General features: G+C 39.1%; 1 protein-coding gene across 4 annotated transcripts in view; it reads left to right on the forward strand.

The window, feature by feature from the left end:
• Window positions 1-17,699, forward strand: part of KLHL13 (kelch like family member 13) — an 80,929-nt gene extending 63,230 nt beyond the window's left edge. For all 4 annotated transcript variants that reach the window (XM_053955823.1, XM_053955822.1, XM_053955824.1 and 1 more), the window contains 3 exons: window positions 1,667-2,462; window positions 9,522-9,635; window positions 11,200-17,699. In XM_053955823.1, the coding sequence (XP_053811798.1) occupies window positions 1,667-2,462; window positions 9,522-9,635; window positions 11,200-11,687 (1,398 nt within the window). In that variant the 3' untranslated portion in view covers window positions 11,688-17,699. The remainder of the gene's footprint in view (window positions 1-1,666; window positions 2,463-9,521; window positions 9,636-11,199) is intronic.
• The last annotated feature ends 366 nt before the right edge of the window (window positions 17,700-18,065 follow it).

Raw genomic sequence — 18,065 nt, forward strand, 5'->3', positions numbered from 1 at the left:
GAACACTTCAGCGATGGAGCAGCCACAGCTTCTCTGGGCAATCTGTTTGATGTTGATCCTCAAAACCAGTCATGAGAATATTCTGTAGGCTGTTGCTAGTTGGTGTGATTATATTTTTCTATAAACAATGTGGTCTGTCTTGTAATACAAAAATTATTTCCATGTATATAAAGCACAAATATTTTCATAATAGAACTCCTGACAGTCTGCTGCACATTCATTTTATAGACAGGACATGATTACAGGATTAGCAGGCATTTCAAGATGTGTGAATGAAGACTTTGGATGACAGTAGATCTTAACTCTAGGGCAAGTTAGATCAGTTTCTAGTGAATTAAGAAAATCTCCTATTCCTGTACTCAGACATTTGAATTGTCTGGTATTAAAGGACAATGATCAGATTGAGTTATACAGTATTAAAATCTTCTAATCTCTGTCATGACCAGAAGTCATTTGAAGGTTTTTGAATTCTTAGGCTTCAGTCAGGTCCAGTACTCAATCTTTATAATCTTTTTAAAAATAACTGTGAGATTTGTAAGCTTAAATTCTTCTGGCATTAGGAATGTAATGAGAATCACAAAGTTGTGGAAATGGTTGACACTGAGTAGGACTGACACTCACAGAGACTAGAACACGTGTTAATGAAGCTTGGACTGGAATAAGGTTTGAATGCAAAAAAGCTGCAATTCTCAGCAAGAAGCATTTGATTGACTTGCTGGGCACATGTACCAGAGAGCTTCCTGAAAGGAACTGACTGGGTTCACTGGAAACCCACTAGAAGTTGTGCCCCATGCCTGGCATAATTCTTCCTCCCTGTGCCTTGGATCCCAAGTGACCTTAGAAATTCAGGAGCCAAAGATATAAAAAGATAGATGCAGCTACAGTGTGAAACAGGTGATTGCCAAGATACAGTCACTCCAGTACTGAGTTAAATCACGGTGTGATCCATACTGCTAAAGCATTTAATGAGCTGGGTATTTTTAGGGGAAATCCTTCTAGGTTAATTATTTTTTAAAAATTATGTATAAACTAAGATCACTACCTTTGTCTTATTTTTGACATGTATTTAATTTTGAACAGAGTCTGTAAGAACACTGTCTTGATTTATTAAATATCCATTTTTCTTTGTTTTGAAGGAGTGTGTTCATGAGATTGAACACTGTAAATATTAGTTGTCCCAAATATGTGGCATGTAGGGGTTAGCTGTGCCATTCTCTTTGATTTTATTATGCCAATACATTTTTAATAGTGCCAGAAAATGCCTAATGGTGAGACTTTTGTTTTGCTCTCTGTAACCTTGGGATGATCACCTGTCCCTTAACTTTATTTTCCACATGTCTTTCTTACAAAGACGTTTTCAGAGCTTTTCAAAGATGGAGTGCTATACAACTGCTATGCTTCATCATTGTATAAGCTATTTGACATAATATATGCCATCTGCTTGTTACTTGTCTCATTTCTTTCTTCAAAAGAAGGAATAAATTGGGTCTCCCCTTGCAGTCATGAATATACATACTGCATTGAATATTTGCTTATGTGTCAATCACCTTGAGCACTGCAAAATGCTGAAATATTGCTGATTCTACAATATTCATTAAATTGTACATTACCATTTAGACACCAAATTAAGAAAGTGTTTTGATTCCTTGTTCTGTTTACTTAATAGGTTTCGTTGGAAAACTGTGTTGAGGTTGGGCGAATTGCCAACACATACAATCTCACAGAAGTGGATAAATATGTTAATAATTTCATCCTGAAGAACTTCCCTGCATTATTAAGTACTGGTGAATTTGTGAAACTCCCCTTTGAACGTCTTGCCTTCGTGCTTTCAAGTAATAGCCTTAAGCACTGCACTGAGCTTGAACTCTTCAAGGCGGCGTGTCGCTGGCTGCGCTACGAGGAACCTCGCATGGAGTACGCTGCAAAGCTCATGAAGAACATCAGGTTCCCCCTGATGACACCCCAGGATCTTATCAACTACGTTCAGACAGTGGACTTCATGAGAACTGACAACACCTGTGTCAACTTGCTTCTGGAGGCCAGCAATTACCAAATGATGCCGTACATGCAGCCGGTGATGCAGTCGGAGCGGACGGCGATCCGCTCGGACAGCACGCACCTGGTGACCCTGGGCGGGGTGCTGAGGCAGCAGCTGGTGGTCAGCAAGGAGCTGCGCATGTACGACGAGAAGGCCCACGAGTGGAAATCCCTGGCTCCCATGGATGCGCCCAGGTACCAGCACGGCATCGCCGTCATCGGCAACTTCCTGTACGTGGTGGGGGGCCAGAGCAACTATGACACCAAGGGAAAGACGGCGGTCGACACGGTCTTCAGGTTTGACCCTCGCTACAACAAGTGGATGCAAGTGGCATCTTTAAACGAGAAACGGACCTTCTTCCACCTAAGTGCCCTCAAAGGACATTTGTATGCAGTCGGAGGTCGGAATGCAGCGGGTGAGCTAGGTGAGTCCTCCTGGAGCCACCCCGTGCCTTTTGTTGGGCATGGAAATACCTTGCTGCCCAGGGAGTGGGTGGAGAGAAACAAGCTGAAGTCATTGGAGTGCTGCTGCTTTCTGGAAATACTGCAAATGCAGAGAGAAATTTGTCTGGATACTATTAGAAGTTAATTTTAGAATTTTAGAAGGGATCCCACAAAAAAATTCCAAATACATATCTTGTGTATTGATGCATATTATCCAATGTCTTGGCCTTTACCAGGAAACATGAAGTAAGCATCTATGCCTGTGTAAGTGTGGGGGAATATAAATGAGTTTTAAAAAGAAAAAAAAATCATTACTTCGGCTGAGAAACAAAATCCATTCCTAAGGGATACATGGTTCTAGATGAAACTTACTCTTGAATGAACATTGCATTTTAAAAGACAAAATTTTTCTGGAATAGTATTTGAAATGCCAAGGGATTTTTTATGTGTTTTTTTGTTTTGTTTTGTTTTAGTCTTATGACTGTGATTTGTTTCACTCACACATTAGTGAGATTCAGATATTCAGATGTTCTGGACTTTTTAATTATTAAAAATGTTATATTTCACCTATGATCTTATTTGTACAAATGACTGAATGACTTGGTCCTGGTGCCTCTTCTCTTCCCCCCTCGCAAATATTTAATTTAGCTTGACCCAAAAAAAAAAAAAAAAAACAACCCAACCCAAACAAACAAAACAAAACAAAAAAAAATCCCATCAAAAAGCAAACAAACAAAACCAGAAGAAACCCCCCCATATCAGTTTCCAGGAGACAAGATAGAACAAATAATAAATACATGGTAAGTTTAAATTTAACAAAAATATGCAGAGGATGACCCCTATTAATCCACTGCATTGTGCAAAGCCATAGTGGTTAACATTTAGTCAAGCCTGAAATAGGAGACTCAACTGTAAATTTGTGCTTTAAAATTGAAATGTCACAGAGTTTATGCTTGGAAGTTTAGCATAATATTATATCGAAACCAGATGCAAATCTCATTATTTTGTTTACTGCTTTCAGCCCAACACTCAACTGTCCCTTGTCTCTTTGTGGCTTCTACCTCTTGCTACTAAGATTTACTTTTCAGAAATGCACAGATATCTGTAAGTGCAGTGAGAAACATATTTAATTGAAACAACACAAAACTTGATTTCTACTGCAGGATCTGTGGCTTCTTAAAATTACTGCATCTTGGTTATTCACATACACAAGTTTAATTCATTGTCATGTTGCAAATTTTCATAGGAAACATTCAGTACACTACTTCCACCAGAAAAAAGTGGCCTGGCTTTGCTAGAAATTTTAATTCCATTCCAATGTTTGATGAAATGGGACATTTAAAAATGCCTCCTGTTCCAAGAAGATGGGAAACTGCTTAGCAATAATTTATTTTCCCTAGATAGCCATTTTCTGATGCAGATCCTGGGGTTTTCAGAATGTTTTACTATGTATCACTATATACCTGAAAATACATCCTAAACAATCTCACTATCCTCTGGAAGACTAAATGTACAAACTAACATGTATTGATTGCTGTGTATCAGAAAACCTGATATGTAGCTTCAGTGAGCTATTTTCTAACAGTATGAATTAATAGCAGATAATCAGATTGCTGACTTTGTGCACTGTACAATCTGAACAGAGTAGGGTTATAAAAATGTCAGTGAAAAAGTTGCAAGTCTGACAAAATCAATAAGAAATAATATTGTCACTAAGCCAGGGCAACCTGTGTGTGAAGGAGGCTTTGAGTGCAGTGTTACCTTAAATTAGATCCAGCAGTATCATTCTGCTGACCTCAGCTCTTCTGCTTTCTTTAATTAAAATACAAAATTTATCACCTATCTAAAATTCTTTTGTAAAGATATCATTAAAATGCTGTAGCAATTTCCACACAGATGTGAAAAATGCCACTGGATCACTCTGTGGGAAGAGAGCACTCTAAATGCTAAATATTGTAGCTGTCTGATGCTTTGATTTGGGGCTTCAGGTTCTTTCCTTGTTAATTGTGAGGTGAGTCACTTTTCATTTTCATATTTCTTTCATAAACCTTGACAACTGGAAGATGCAATCCAGTTTAAACTTCCCATTCTGTTCAGAAGAGAAAATCTCTCAGGATTTTCAAAGAAGAGAAGGTCAAATGTGTGTTGGACAGATATTAAAGAAGTTGCCCTTGGGTTCAAACTAATTTCAGTCTGTTGTTAGAGAGGAAAAATTCCCAAAACCTGAATTGAGCTTTCTGGAAAATGGGCTCTTATGGAAATGGGCCAAAGGATTAAAGTTACTAAAACAGTTTTTTCCCCCCTGACATTCACAGGAATAAAAATTATACTTTTTGAGGCTTTTTATCAAATCTTCTCAAAACAGTTTTCAGATGTTTCTTCTTCTGAGAACTTTGTAAATGCCACTTTCTACATTTGTAGCACTTGCTGTAATGTAATAATGAGCTGCAGTGCGTGCCATGGACAGCATGAGTGAATTTCATGTACGTGGTGCATGTGTTGGAATGTGGTAAATGTATCCTTTGAATGTCCTGAATTACGATATTATAATTTAGATTTTTCAACCCTGTGACAGCTTAGGGCTGTGCAGAATTAAGCACCACTCCTGGAAGGATTGTAGATAAAATTCTGGTTAGTTCCCTTTAAATGTCAAGGCAGGCACCTGCCAGGGGTATTCCCAGAAGGCAGGAGAGCAGCCCTTGGGCACAGGAGGAGCCCAGCCTGGAGAGGGCAGTGTGCAAAAAGCAAGACTTTTCGGAAAAAGAGACAAAGGGAGAAGCAGATGTGGCTCACAAAGACACTTGTGAAGCACAGCACATCGGCAGATTCCAGCTGAACACTGGAGATTGTTTCCTGACAAGTAGATTTTTGTAGCTTGTTTGTAAGAGTTCAGTTGTGGTGCTTGATGATGACAGAAGTTGTATAAGTACTAGAAAATTTGTGCATTTAGGTATTTTCCAGATACTTCAGGCTCTGCTGCTGCTGTTGATAGGCTTGAGTAGAGTTTGGGGTTTTTATATATGGGCTTTTCCTCAGCACTTCAGGGGATGTTGGGTTGTGACTAAACCACAGATTCATTCATCATGCTGCAATAAAGACAGAAAGAGAAAACTGCCAGGCCAGTTACCTGTTCTTTTGACCCTCTGCCCATCAAGTTGGAAGATATTTATTTTCCAGGTGCCCTTTGTGATGTTGAACCCTCCTTGTTTATGTAAAAATTTCCCCTGTGTGTGTATGTACATATATATATATATATATATGTGTATATATATAAAGCGATAGCTAATATATTTTAAATGTTGTTGATGGATGTGCACCAGTATCCAGTTGGGCTGTTTACTGTCAGAGTAGTATTGTGAATATCAGACCAGAGTGTGAACTAGAGGACCTCTTGTGCAGAGGCTTATTTTGGAGTGGCTCCTTGCTATGCTAGGACAAAATTAGTCAGGATTATTTAACCAAGTCAGCTTAGAGTTGTACATGAATAAGCTGTATTATAGAAATAGCATAACAAAATTAAGAGCCTGGGTTTTGGGACATCACAGAGTTGCTAAGTGCCGCTGTAACAGATCTCAAGACACTTTAGAAGCTACTGACTGAGAAGTGTTAAATATCTGTATTCTCCTTAAATAGCATCACAGATGGAACTATAAAATGAGTGCAGGCTGAACATCCCTTGGGACTGCCAAAAATTTGTGTCCTTTTGAGATTGCTTAATTCTCTTAAAATGAGGCCTGTCTTCCCTAGATTATGGTAATGAACACATCAGAAGTTCTACTGTTAAACATAAATAAAGTCTGGTCTGAATCATTCATGGTGTCAGAAGAATGAATCCATCATTTTCACTTAAGTGCATTAAAGTAGCAGTTTTAGAGTGTTTCGTGAACTCTACTCTGTCTGGAGATTTTCTGGAGATGTCTCTCTCAAATTATGGGCACCTTTAATAGCTGGAATTTTGAATTTTTTTTTTCTTTTCAGTGCAGAGGAATATCTTGCTAAAAGACAGAAGTTGAATGACCTTACAAGGTAACAGGGAAACAAGTACACAGATAAATTTAACAGAAAAGTAGGGTTTTGCAGCTGGAAAGTGATTAGCTTTGTTTTAGAACACAGCTCATGGTGAGATGTGATGTGAGATTTGGGTTGGAATAGTTTGTCTGAAATAGTGTCAGACAGTACTCTGGCTGTACTAGGCATGTTTGAGACAGTTTTGAAGCCACATCAGAAAGTGATGAGTCTTGGACTCAGCACCATCCTTTCTCAGATAAATAATGCCCTTACAACATGGTGATAGTGATGGTGGTAACGGGTACCAATTCTGCATGTTCTGTCTTCTCTTGCTAAAGGGATATTTTGGCTATGGCTTCTCTCTTAAATGCAGTTTGTAGTGCAGAGTGAGATAAAATTGTCCAGTGTTGAATGTCACATTCATCTGTGTGCTGCTGGCTCTGCAGTTGCTTTGCACATCCTCTGCTCTCCCTGTCCTTGGAGTGTGTTAGAAACACGAGTTCCTCGCCTCGGTGCAGAGTGGGAGCACTTTGGGAAGGGGATGCAGTTTTTGTGGAAACAGCAGAGCGATTTCAGCACAGAGGAGCATGAACAGGGTTGGAAGGGGCTGCCCTAGGGGTGGAACTGGGACAGCTGTAATTACTTGCACATCAAATCTGTTTCCTTCTGGTTTTGAAATTTCTGCACATCTTTGCTTCTCATTGCTAAATAGAGCAGAGTGGAAAGGAGCTTTCCTTTTAAAAAAATATTGGAATAGATGAATATGTTTACAAAAGCGAGCATGGGTTTATTTGGGGATTGGGCAAAAACTGTATGTGATGTCAAGGTGGCACTGCACAGAAACACAACTCACAGATTTAATTTTAGGTGTCATTTGTGGAATCAGTTCTTTGTGCCTGTACCTTTCTTTGGGTAAGAGAGTGTCTCCAGCATTCATTGGATTTGTGGCTAAGTCCGTGATGGGATACAGAAAGCCTGCAGCATGGAAAATAATACTTTTTTTTTAAAAGGAGATTTCTGTCTTTATTAAGAAAACCCAAACAACCAAGGCAGATCTCTCAGAGTAAACTTGGGAAGTTGCCCATATATTGGGCAGATTTTTAAAATCAAAAATTTGGTACATCACCAGTACTGCAGACACACCTGACTTCAGTTACTTTGTATTGGTTTGGTATTTTTTTGTCCATCTTACACATCCCTGACATGGTAGAGCTGGGAGTCCTTGTGTGAGCCACTTGCACAGAACCAGATGCATTTCAAGATTTCATTACTATTTTGAAACAGTTTCAAGAATGTGAAATTAATAATTTTATACATGCAAATCAACATATATAATTTGTTTTGAAAAAAAGCAGAAATTTAGTGTGTTTTGCCTTGTATCATGAACTTAATGTTCTGGACTGGCACTTTTCTGCATTTCATAAATTTAAAGTTCAGCTCCTGGGTGGGGAAAAGCTGAAGCAAATCCAGTGTGCTGTAACAATTTAACAATTCTTATGTGCAAAATAGATTTTTTATTTTTCACTTCTAGCCTCAGATGATGCTGAACTGGCTGTCAAACAGTATTTCTGACATTGGAAATGGAAGCTTCTATTTTTAGTGCATATTTTTCAGTACTCGAGACACTAATTGCATGAAATTATGTATTATCATCCCATTTTGCAAGAATAAGGAGGTTATGCAGCAACTAAAAGAGAATTCAGAAGGTCACTCTAATGTGCTCTGTACTCATTTTTTTCATGACTAGGGATTTTTTTTTTTTTTGTAGTCTGAGACCATAGCTATACTCTTTTAAAATGATCCAGAAGATCTTTTTAAAACAGCTTTGGAGTTAGGGTGAGGTGCCTTATATTCACTATGTGTTACTGACTGATGTTTTTACTGGCCTACTCTATAATTCTGTAATTAGGCTTAAACTAAAACTAACTAGATTCTGCCTTTATAATGACAAGTTTCTCAGATTCTAAGGGTATTTTCTCTCTTGGTTGATGTGTAATCCTGCACTGTTAAGTCACCATCACTGATTCCATAGAGCTGACTCAGATTTTCTACTCTTGATTCAATAAAAACCTTGTTCTAAAGCAAGTAAAATGCCACTTTTAAAGATAGATTCAATTTTTCTATGTATAGTTCATAAACATCCAACAAAGATTAAGCAGTCTTGAATGATTTAAAATGAGATCTAATTTGTCTTTAAGATAACTTAATTATTGACAATTTCTCTGTGCATCATAAAGTCACTATATTATGGGATTTTTGAGTCTCTTGTGCCTCTCTGATCATACTGCAGTATTCAAGCTGCCAAACCTAGAGCTTGCTCCATTGTTGAATCTGCCTTTTATTTGTATTCCCTGTGATTGTTGCAGCCCTTTTCCTGCAGCCTGCATCTCTCCCATCTTACACTGGAGAGAGGTTTCCTCCTCAGGAATCCATTCTGCATGGACTCCTGGGGCTGGGTACTGTCCTCTGTGATTTCTGATCTGATAAAACCCTTGATCATTTTAACATTCCAACTCGCAGAGAAAACTGCACAAATGCAGTTGTACATCAACACAGGCACTGTTTATCTCCTTGCCAGATTCAGGGATGTTTCATCTTTCTTTTTTTTTTTAAAGCTTGGCTTTTGTAAATGGATGCAGTGACATGCATATTCTGTGCTGTATATTGCTGTGCAAATCCTTAATAAAACACTGCAATACAATAGAAAATTAGTTAGCAAGGGACAGAGTGTTCTCTGAGCAAGTTTGCTGATGGTACAGCCCAGCTGCACACCATCCTATGCAACCTATTCTTGGTGGTGCTGCTTTAGCAGAGGAGTTGGATGAGATGGACTAGATGATTTCCTGAGGCCCTTTCCAACCCCATCTGTTCTGTGACTGCGATAGTGCTCAATAATTCCCTTGAGACTCCCTCAGCTGAACAGTTTTACTTGTTGGCACTTCCTCTGTGAATGTCTCTGCCTCTGCACTCAGCTCAGCACCAAACTGCCATGCTGCTTTCAACACCTCTGTGCTCTCATTTGTCTCCAACAGCCACTGTGGAATGTTACAACCCCAGAATGAACGAGTGGAGCTACGTGGCAAAAATGAACGAGCCCCACTATGGTCACGCTGGAACCGTGTATGGGGGGTTAATGTATATTTCAGGTAAATGGTGCCTGTCAGATCATCTCTGTGAAACAATTCCTTGTCTGATTTCTTCTGTTTCAGCAGCAGACAGTACAAATTAGTCTGTGGTTGCAGTAGGACTGCCATGGTATCAGTAGTGATGCAGTTTCATATGAAGCCAGTGAAACAGCACATACAATGCAGGCTCTGACAAAATTATTGTAGATAATATTATGCTTAGTAATTGAATAGCTCTGAATTCCAAAGCAGTTACTCTCTTTGCCAATCAGAATAAAGTTTTCTGTAGCCACATATAAAAATTTATATAGCAATATAATTAAACATAATGTTGTTATAATATATAATTATAATTGTGTATAAGAGTATTAAATAATTATAACATGCATTATGATATAGCAATTAAACACACCCACCCTATAAACTTTGGAATGCATTGGGAATTTTATTACTTTAAACACCATTTGCCTTCATTGAGGTAATGGAAATGGCTAAGTTCTCATGTTAATCATAGCATATAAGTGATATCTGTACTTTCACTGGTTTCTTATTTGGACTATGCTCGTACTGTGTGTCACTGAGGTTGTAGTTTCATTACATTTTTTTCCAATGTTTTTTCAAACATTGTCTGAAAATCTTCCATTAGCTTTATTTAAAAAAAAAAGATTCAATCTGTCAGTGGTCATTGTAAGGATCACAGGCCTATATTCTCCTACTGAAATTTTAAAGGATGACCTCTTAAGAGCTAAGCTGAAATTCAGGGCAGGAGATGGGACAAGGTTGCTTAGCTCACAAGAACTGGTGGGGAGATGTGCTGGAGCAGCTTCATTTAGGGGCTCTTGTGCCAGTAGGCTAGGAGGAATTTGCTTTAGAATTTACTGTAAGGTACAGATGGTTATTTTTCTGTGAGCAAGTCCATTGAGCTCCTAATTGCTGTGCTGCTGGCAGTTGTGTTTTGCCCATTTTGCTTGTTTTACTGCAGGTGGCACATGCATATGCTATCTGCTGTGGTTTTTTCATGTAGATACCACAGATTTTACTTTTCCTTTTGTCCTGAAGCCTCTCCAAATGCTTTTGCAGAGAGCTATGGAGAAGGTAAATGTAGAGGGAACCATAGGTAACTATTAACTGAAGAATATTTGAAATGTGTCCTCTCTCTATTCACTTGAAGTTGATGAAAAAAGATTTTTGATGAAAATTCTACTATGTGATACTTAAAACACAGTGGCATAGTATCAAAATTTAAAAGGGAAATGGATTCTTGATGGTGAGAAACATAACTAGCAAACTGAATTAATACAAGCAAAGAAATAACTTTACAAAATAGAAGCATAGGTAACAGTTTTTTGTTCTTTTAATCTGCCAGTATCGATTGTGTAATGAGGTGCAGTGTGACACATGGCTTCTGTCCATATTCCCATTTAAAGGGACAAATGTAATTTGAAATGGAGTACTTCTGTGATAGTAATCTAAGCTAGAGTGAAGAAGTTTTAAGGAAGATGGAATTGTTTCAGTAAAATGTATTTTTTGTTACTTAACACTTATTAGGGTGGGCACTACTCTAACATGTGTCTTGTTTCTTTAGGGGGAATTACCCATGATACTTTCCAAAAGGAACTCATGTGTTTTGACCCTGACACGGACAAATGGACTCAGAAAGCTCCGATGACGACAGTCAGAGGTCTGCATTGCATGTGTACTGTAGGAGACAAGCTGTATGTTATTGGTGGAAATCACTTTAGAGGAACAAGTGATTATGATGATGTTCTAAGCTGTGAATATTACTCACCAACTCTAGACCAGTGGACTCCAATTGCTGCCATGTTACGTGGGCAAAGTGATGTTGGGGTTGCTGTCTTTGAAAATAAAATCTATGTTGTTGGAGGATATTCTTGGAATAACCGGTGTATGGTGGAAATAGTTCAGAAGTATGATCCAGAAAAAGATGAGTGGCATAAAGTATTTGACCTTCCAGAATCTCTTGGTGGCATTCGAGCCTGCACTCTCACTGTTTTCCCTCCGGAGGACAATACAGGGTCACCGTCTCGAGAGTCTCCCCTTTCAGCACCTTAGAACCATCCCTTGGCTCACCATGTTGTAGTAACACCTCTGCACTGCATCATGGGGTCTGTCATTTTTCTTCAGTAGTTTCTGTTAGGCTTAGCCTACAGCATTTCATACAATTACTGGAAAAAAAAAAAAAAAAAAAAGACTTTGGCATTATTTGTGCTGTTTGTTTGGCCTAGAATGTCTCTCAAGTGGTTAACAAAAAAAGATGTACTCGCCCGAGCCAAATGTTTAACAAATGAGAGGATATTCTCTGTAAAATGTATGAACTAGGTACGTTATTAAAGTTGTATGTTCAGTGTGAGGTACCTTATAGCTTACATTTGGGAGCCCAGTGAGTCAAATTTGTATTGAACATGTCACTGAATTTCATGTTGAAATCCTTTATCCTTTCATTTTTGACTGCAGATCACAAGGGTAGGTAGACCACATCAATGTGAACTCTCCGAAGGTTGCCAAGGGGCCTGAGCTACCTCCCTCTTTACACAGAGTATTTTGACATATCTGTTTACCCACCTGACTTTGTGGGTGCTTTCAGAGCATATGAAGTTTCTTAGGCAGAGGGAAGAAATAAAGTAATTTTAAAATATTAGCACTGTACAGGAGCGGACGTTGTAGAGGCCAGGAGTTTTTTATAACATATATCGAGTGTTTTTCCTGAGTCAGTTCAATGATGCTTCAAACAAAACATCCGAAACATATTTGAGTTTTTTAATTTGTTTTGTTTTCAGGAATTGGCTTCCGCTTGCATGGGAGCACACACTATTAACAAATGGGAATTCAGTGCAGTTGTGTATTCTGTGCTATGGCTGTACTGAATATGGGTAGTTAAGGGCTAGAAACAGTAACTTAAGCCACTGAATTTGACCAAATGGTTCCATCTGATCAAATTGAATCTACCTTTTCTCCTTTGCTGTTGAGATAACTTGCATAATGTGTCCTCTGTATAGTCTCAGTTAATAAGGTTATTTAGCACAAAGTGCAGCTTCAGTGAGAGAGCTGCTTTTGCTCAGTGAACCTGGACTACCACATTTTACCTTCTTTTGTTCAATAAAACTTTTAACTGCAGTTACCCAGTCTAAGCTACCTCATTAATGTATTTGGTTTTCTTCCTCTGCTCACTGTCTCCGGGATACGCGTTACGTATATCCACGCGGGTAGATGAATCTGCTAGGAAACCAATGCAGGAGTGATCATGAAATGGGTATTTTTGACCTACTTTTAAGAAACTATTTTGGTCTGATGTGTTCATTTTATTGTTAGGGACTGATGAAAAACCAGTGTTAATGATTTTTTCCTTGGAGGACTGCTTATGTGTGCAGCCCTGCAAATTCACAGGAATCTCTACCTGCTCCAAAATACAGTGCCCTGCTGACAAACTGCAGCTCTGATTATGCCATTGTGATTGTTCTGAACTTCCCATCATGTTACAAGTCATTTTGCTGATGAACAGCCACAGGGGCGTCCTCTGGGGAAAACTGTTTAAACCAGCTTATTGTGTTACCTATTAATAATAACCAAGTAAAACTTAAAAGACTTTTGTTGGGATTTTGCTATTTGTGTTTTGTCCCTGCTTGATGCATCAAGCAGCAGGATTACTGTGGTGTCAGTTTTGAAAATGCTGATATTTATTCTTTGTGCAGTTTACTAGTAATGGTCACTACCAAAATCTATATGTAAGCTTTAGGTTTCATAATTGTTTTGGTTAATGTCAAAATCAATTCTTCCTCTTTAAACGATTGAAGTCTCAATTCCATGTGTCTGTGCAAGGTTGTTGCAGGTGGAATAGTGGCACCAGTGGATACTCCTGGAAACTGGCCATTGAAGATAAATTGATTCATCACCCTAAGAATACTCTTCTTATGCTGTGCAAAGCACTGGATAGAAAAATGTTGCTCTATTGTTTAAGGATTTTTCAATCATTTTAGTATCACATGCTACTAATTTTTTTTTTCCCTCTCAAAGACCAGATTTTAGAACCTGCTTGAGTTTAAATCCCCTGAAATCCATATTCTGTGTCTTCTATTAATTAAACTGAAAAGCACTTGAAGGAGTTGCAATTCCTTTAGGATAATGTAAATATATCCTGCTCTTTGTATGCTGGGGATGAGGGACACAGTGTTTAAAAGTGGGTATCTCACAGGTATTCTCTGTTTGGAAGAAGCTTAACATGGGTTCTGATCATTCTGAGGTGGTTTAAAGCCAGGGTGTCAGTTTTGTGTCTGAGCCTTGAATAGCCAGGAGCTGGTATATGACCCCAGTGTTGAGGGGATTTTTTTTGTGGGTTGTTTTGTTTTGTTTCATTTTTTGTTTATTTTATTTTATTTTGACTCATTATTTGTTATACGTAAAGTGGAAGAATTATTTTCAAACATTTTGTCATCAGTGGATTAAATGTAGTGCTTCGATCAAATTAATCTTTGGGGTTTTTTGTTTGTTTGTTTTTTTTAATCTCCCTCTGGATTAAAGTGTTTATAATTACATTAGTTAAAATTTACTCACTCGAATTGAAAAGCAAACATCAAAGACTTGCCCAAAACTGCAAACTGCTTTCTTCTGTAATGTAGTATAAAAATGACTTGATGCTCATTACATCCATCTTAACCATGGCATAAGAGCCCCTTTCCATCTCTGAACCCGCAGCTGTAGGTACACATGGATATAGCAAATACCCATCTCCATTTCCAGTCAGGCTGCCTCTTCATAAATCTTAGATTCTCTCATGTTGCACTTGTAGTACCTGAATCAGAAAAGCATCTGGATAAAAAGCAATTATAGCTATTTGACTTGAATGAAATGAATGCTGCATGGTGTGCCAGCTGGAGAGCCACAGGAGCTGTCTGCCCTCTCCCAGTGATGCAGACACACACTGCAAAATTCATTCAGACGTTGCTTTTTGGTGCCCATTTAGTAGCAAATGCCAAAAGTGCTCACTTCCATATACAGTTTGGCCAAAGGCCCATCTGATATCCCTGCAAAACCCAGCACTCTGACTCCAGATACCCAAGATAACATTTCCCTTGTTCTGTGTTTTGAGATAGGACAAGAACAATAGGGAAGAAGACCTGGGAAAATCCAGGTTACATAAAGTTTCTTTGCCCTGTTAACATCAGAGGGTTCATCATCTGCAGAAGTCCATTTCTTGTGTGATTCCCCTCCCCTTAGAAAGTTGTAAAGTCCAAGAACCTGGTCCAGGGAAAGCAATTCCTGCAAGGATCCAGCCAGTCTTGTGGCTTCTTGAGATAATGGAGTTGTGCTGAAGGGATGAGCACTGGTGCAGCAGAACGTGGCTGACAGCCTGGCTGTGGCTCTACAGGCCCCTTGGGTGGAAGAATCACTTTACCTGTTCCCAGGACAAAAGTGAGTTGTTTTCTTATAAACAATTCTATTTTTAAATTGTCCATTCTGTTTCTGAGGGGTAGGATCTCTCAGGAGTAGAATTTTAGTAACAGTCAGAAGCTCAAACCAGTGATCTGGTCCTTTAGTGGAATAATGGCAATCATGGATTAGAGCAGTTTGCATGCAGATAAATAAAGTTCTACCTAAAGGCTTACAGTCTTAATCTGATGGGCTGGTTGGACATCAAAAAATAATTTGATACCACAGTAACAAGTACAGTACAAATATCTGGAGAAGTTTCTAACCAAAGAGTTGAGGATGATCTGATCAGAAAAGATCATAGCACTTTTCTTTGCAAAGTTCATTCTGCCTAGCAGAATTGTTGTTCCTTCTTAATTTGCCCTCCAGCTGGTGATTACCTCACCTTTACACTGCTGTCTGACTCTGCTGGTCACTGTTTTTTCAGTCCTTGGTTTTGTAGCTGACATCTCTGTTACTTCCTCTGCTCCTGATCAGAACAGATAAAGCTGAGGCTTTTTTAGTGGCACTTATATCAAGAGAGAAAATAGCCCTCTGTTGATAAATGTATTTGTAATTCAGCTTGTGCATTCTTGGAAATATAAAAGCAGTTTTAAGCTAGTGAAAGGTATGTGCATGTTGCAGGAGTAATGAGTGTCCCGTTTCCTCCTGGCTTGCACCTGACATGCTGTGTGGAGGGCTGTGTGTAGTGGTGACCCAGAGGTCTGCAGGGAGAGCCAAGCTCTCATGTGGCACTTTATGCTTTCCATGCTTTGTGAAAGTGTTCTTTATTGCACACCATATGTAGCTTACTGGGTATTTTGTATTTTAAATGTGAATAATGATTCTTCGTGTGCAAATGTAGTCAGAAAAAAAAAAGTCTTAAAGGGCAGAGTTATGCTTTGCTTAATTGATAAAGTTTTTAGTCCCGTGAGTATTGCAGGACCCGTTCAGCTGTGAAAAGGTGATTGCAGCTTGAGAGCAAGCTAGGAAATCTGGATGGCTGTCCTGCCTGTCACCAGGTCACATGTTCTTGTTGCCAGTCTTTCACAGGTCTTTAAGAGAAGTTCTTTTCTTGGTCAGTAGGCTCCGCATTTTGATGTCCAGTTGGACCCGCTGATTACCCACTCTGGGGAAAACGTGGTGGGATGTGTTTTCACAACCTGAAACAACATGGCTTGTTTTTTTCAGGAATTCCACCATCAGTGACACACAGGAGTCCCCCAGAGTTCTTTAATGACCTGGGAATTTGTACAGAGATGCAGCCCAGGGAACCTGGGAGTGGTGCTACAGCAGGAGCCATAAGTGGCTGACATTCCTGAGGGGATGGTCTCCTACTATATGTATTACTTTGGCTCGAGTGCTGTTTTTTCCCCATCTGTGGGAGTATGTATTGCTGCTGTTTAAGTTTTTAACTTTTTTTTTCATGAAATGAGTAATGCCTCTGTGAGTCTGCAGTGGGAGCAAAAGGTTCAGGTGGCTCTTTCTTTCAGAGCTTCATGCTGTCAGGCTGTCCACATGGTTATTAAACCCTTTCTATTTGGAGTTCTGTTTCCTAAGTGTTTAGGAGAAATCATTTTGCAATGTGAAAAGATCTCGGATGAAAATGTTTTTGGGACTGGAAGAAAACTGCATATTATTTTAGATTTTTTTTTTGTCATGGTTTAGAGGTTAGTTTGGACTTTCAGCTCTCACAGACTGAATGGGGAGTGATATATATTTTTTTAAAATTTTTTTTAGTAACTTATAGTTGGCTTAAGTGAGTCAAAGCTCAATTATTTGTACCTGCTTGCACTCTTGGCTGGCCTGTTGTATTCTCCGTCAGACCACAGCATTCTGTGCTGTCTGGCATCTGTTTCCTTGTGTAAGAGCACCTCCTGTCTTCCCTGCTGCCTGTTGATGGAATTCCAAAATCAATCTGAGCTTGGGTTCTTACATCTGAAGAACCTGTGAAGCTAAAGACCATGTGGAGCTGAGGATTGAGGGCCATGGCTTTGACATTTAATTCCCCACCAGCCCCTCACTGCTTTGCAAGATGTTCTCAAACCCAGCTAAAATCTGTGTGCACGAGGCAAATCTCTCAGGCTGAAAATTTTAGTAACCTGGGCATCTAAAGACCACCAGCATGTCCTCGTCCCCTCTGCAAGGAGAGTTGTGCACGCGAGCTGCTGAGGGCTCTGGAAGGGGGCAGGCACAGGAACTCCTTGGGTAACCATAGCTTTTGCTGGCCTTTGATTCTGCTCTTCCTTCTGTGCCCAGATGGAGATGGTGGGAGGGAAGGTCAGGGTTGGGTCACACTTTACAGCTCTCAGTAGAGAGCAAGTTTGTTTCTTCTCCTCTGTCTGCACAACACTGCAGGAAAAAGAACTGTAGGAACATTTCATATTTTAAACATTGTTTCACAGAACAGTATTCATTAATAAAGGAAAAATTAGTCTGTTTTAACCTGTGTTCCTCATAACCAGGATTGTTCCAAAATACTTGGCTTCTGTTGAATTAACAACTTTGCCTTTACCTCCCTTGTTCAACGTTACTGTAAAAAAAATTGCTTGGTTTCTTTTCCATTTGTTTTTCATTGCTTGTAACCTTTTCTTAGAAATGTGGAAATAATTTTCCTTACATGTTTTATGCACCAAAATAAACACACCACTGATCACCTGAGTCCCCTCCCCATGTTTTTTACTCAGTGCCTGCCAGTGTATCTTTCCATATTTTTACCCAAATGTTTGACAGCTGTCAATAAATACCATCACAGAGTCATAAAATTCCTGCTGATGGGTGCTGCATTGTTAAGTGGGGTAAAGAGGGGTCATCTCTTTTCTTAATCACTTTTGGAAAAAAAAATTGCTTTGAAGACCAGGCCTGCCATGTTTAATACATTTAAATGCAGATTGTTTTGGCCTGTGGTTGTTAACTTTTTGAATATTTGTCTCTTTCAGATATGTAATTGCAATATTTACAGTGCCTGTGATACAGTGCACTGTTTACAGAGTGTGTGTTCCCTGCCCGTACGTGGGGGAGGCACTG

The sequence above is a fragment of the Vidua chalybeata genome, chromosome 14, assembly GCF_026979565.1.
Source record: "Vidua chalybeata isolate OUT-0048 chromosome 14, bVidCha1 merged haplotype, whole genome shotgun sequence".
Classification (NCBI taxonomy): Eukaryota; Metazoa; Chordata; class Aves; order Passeriformes; family Viduidae; genus Vidua; species Vidua chalybeata.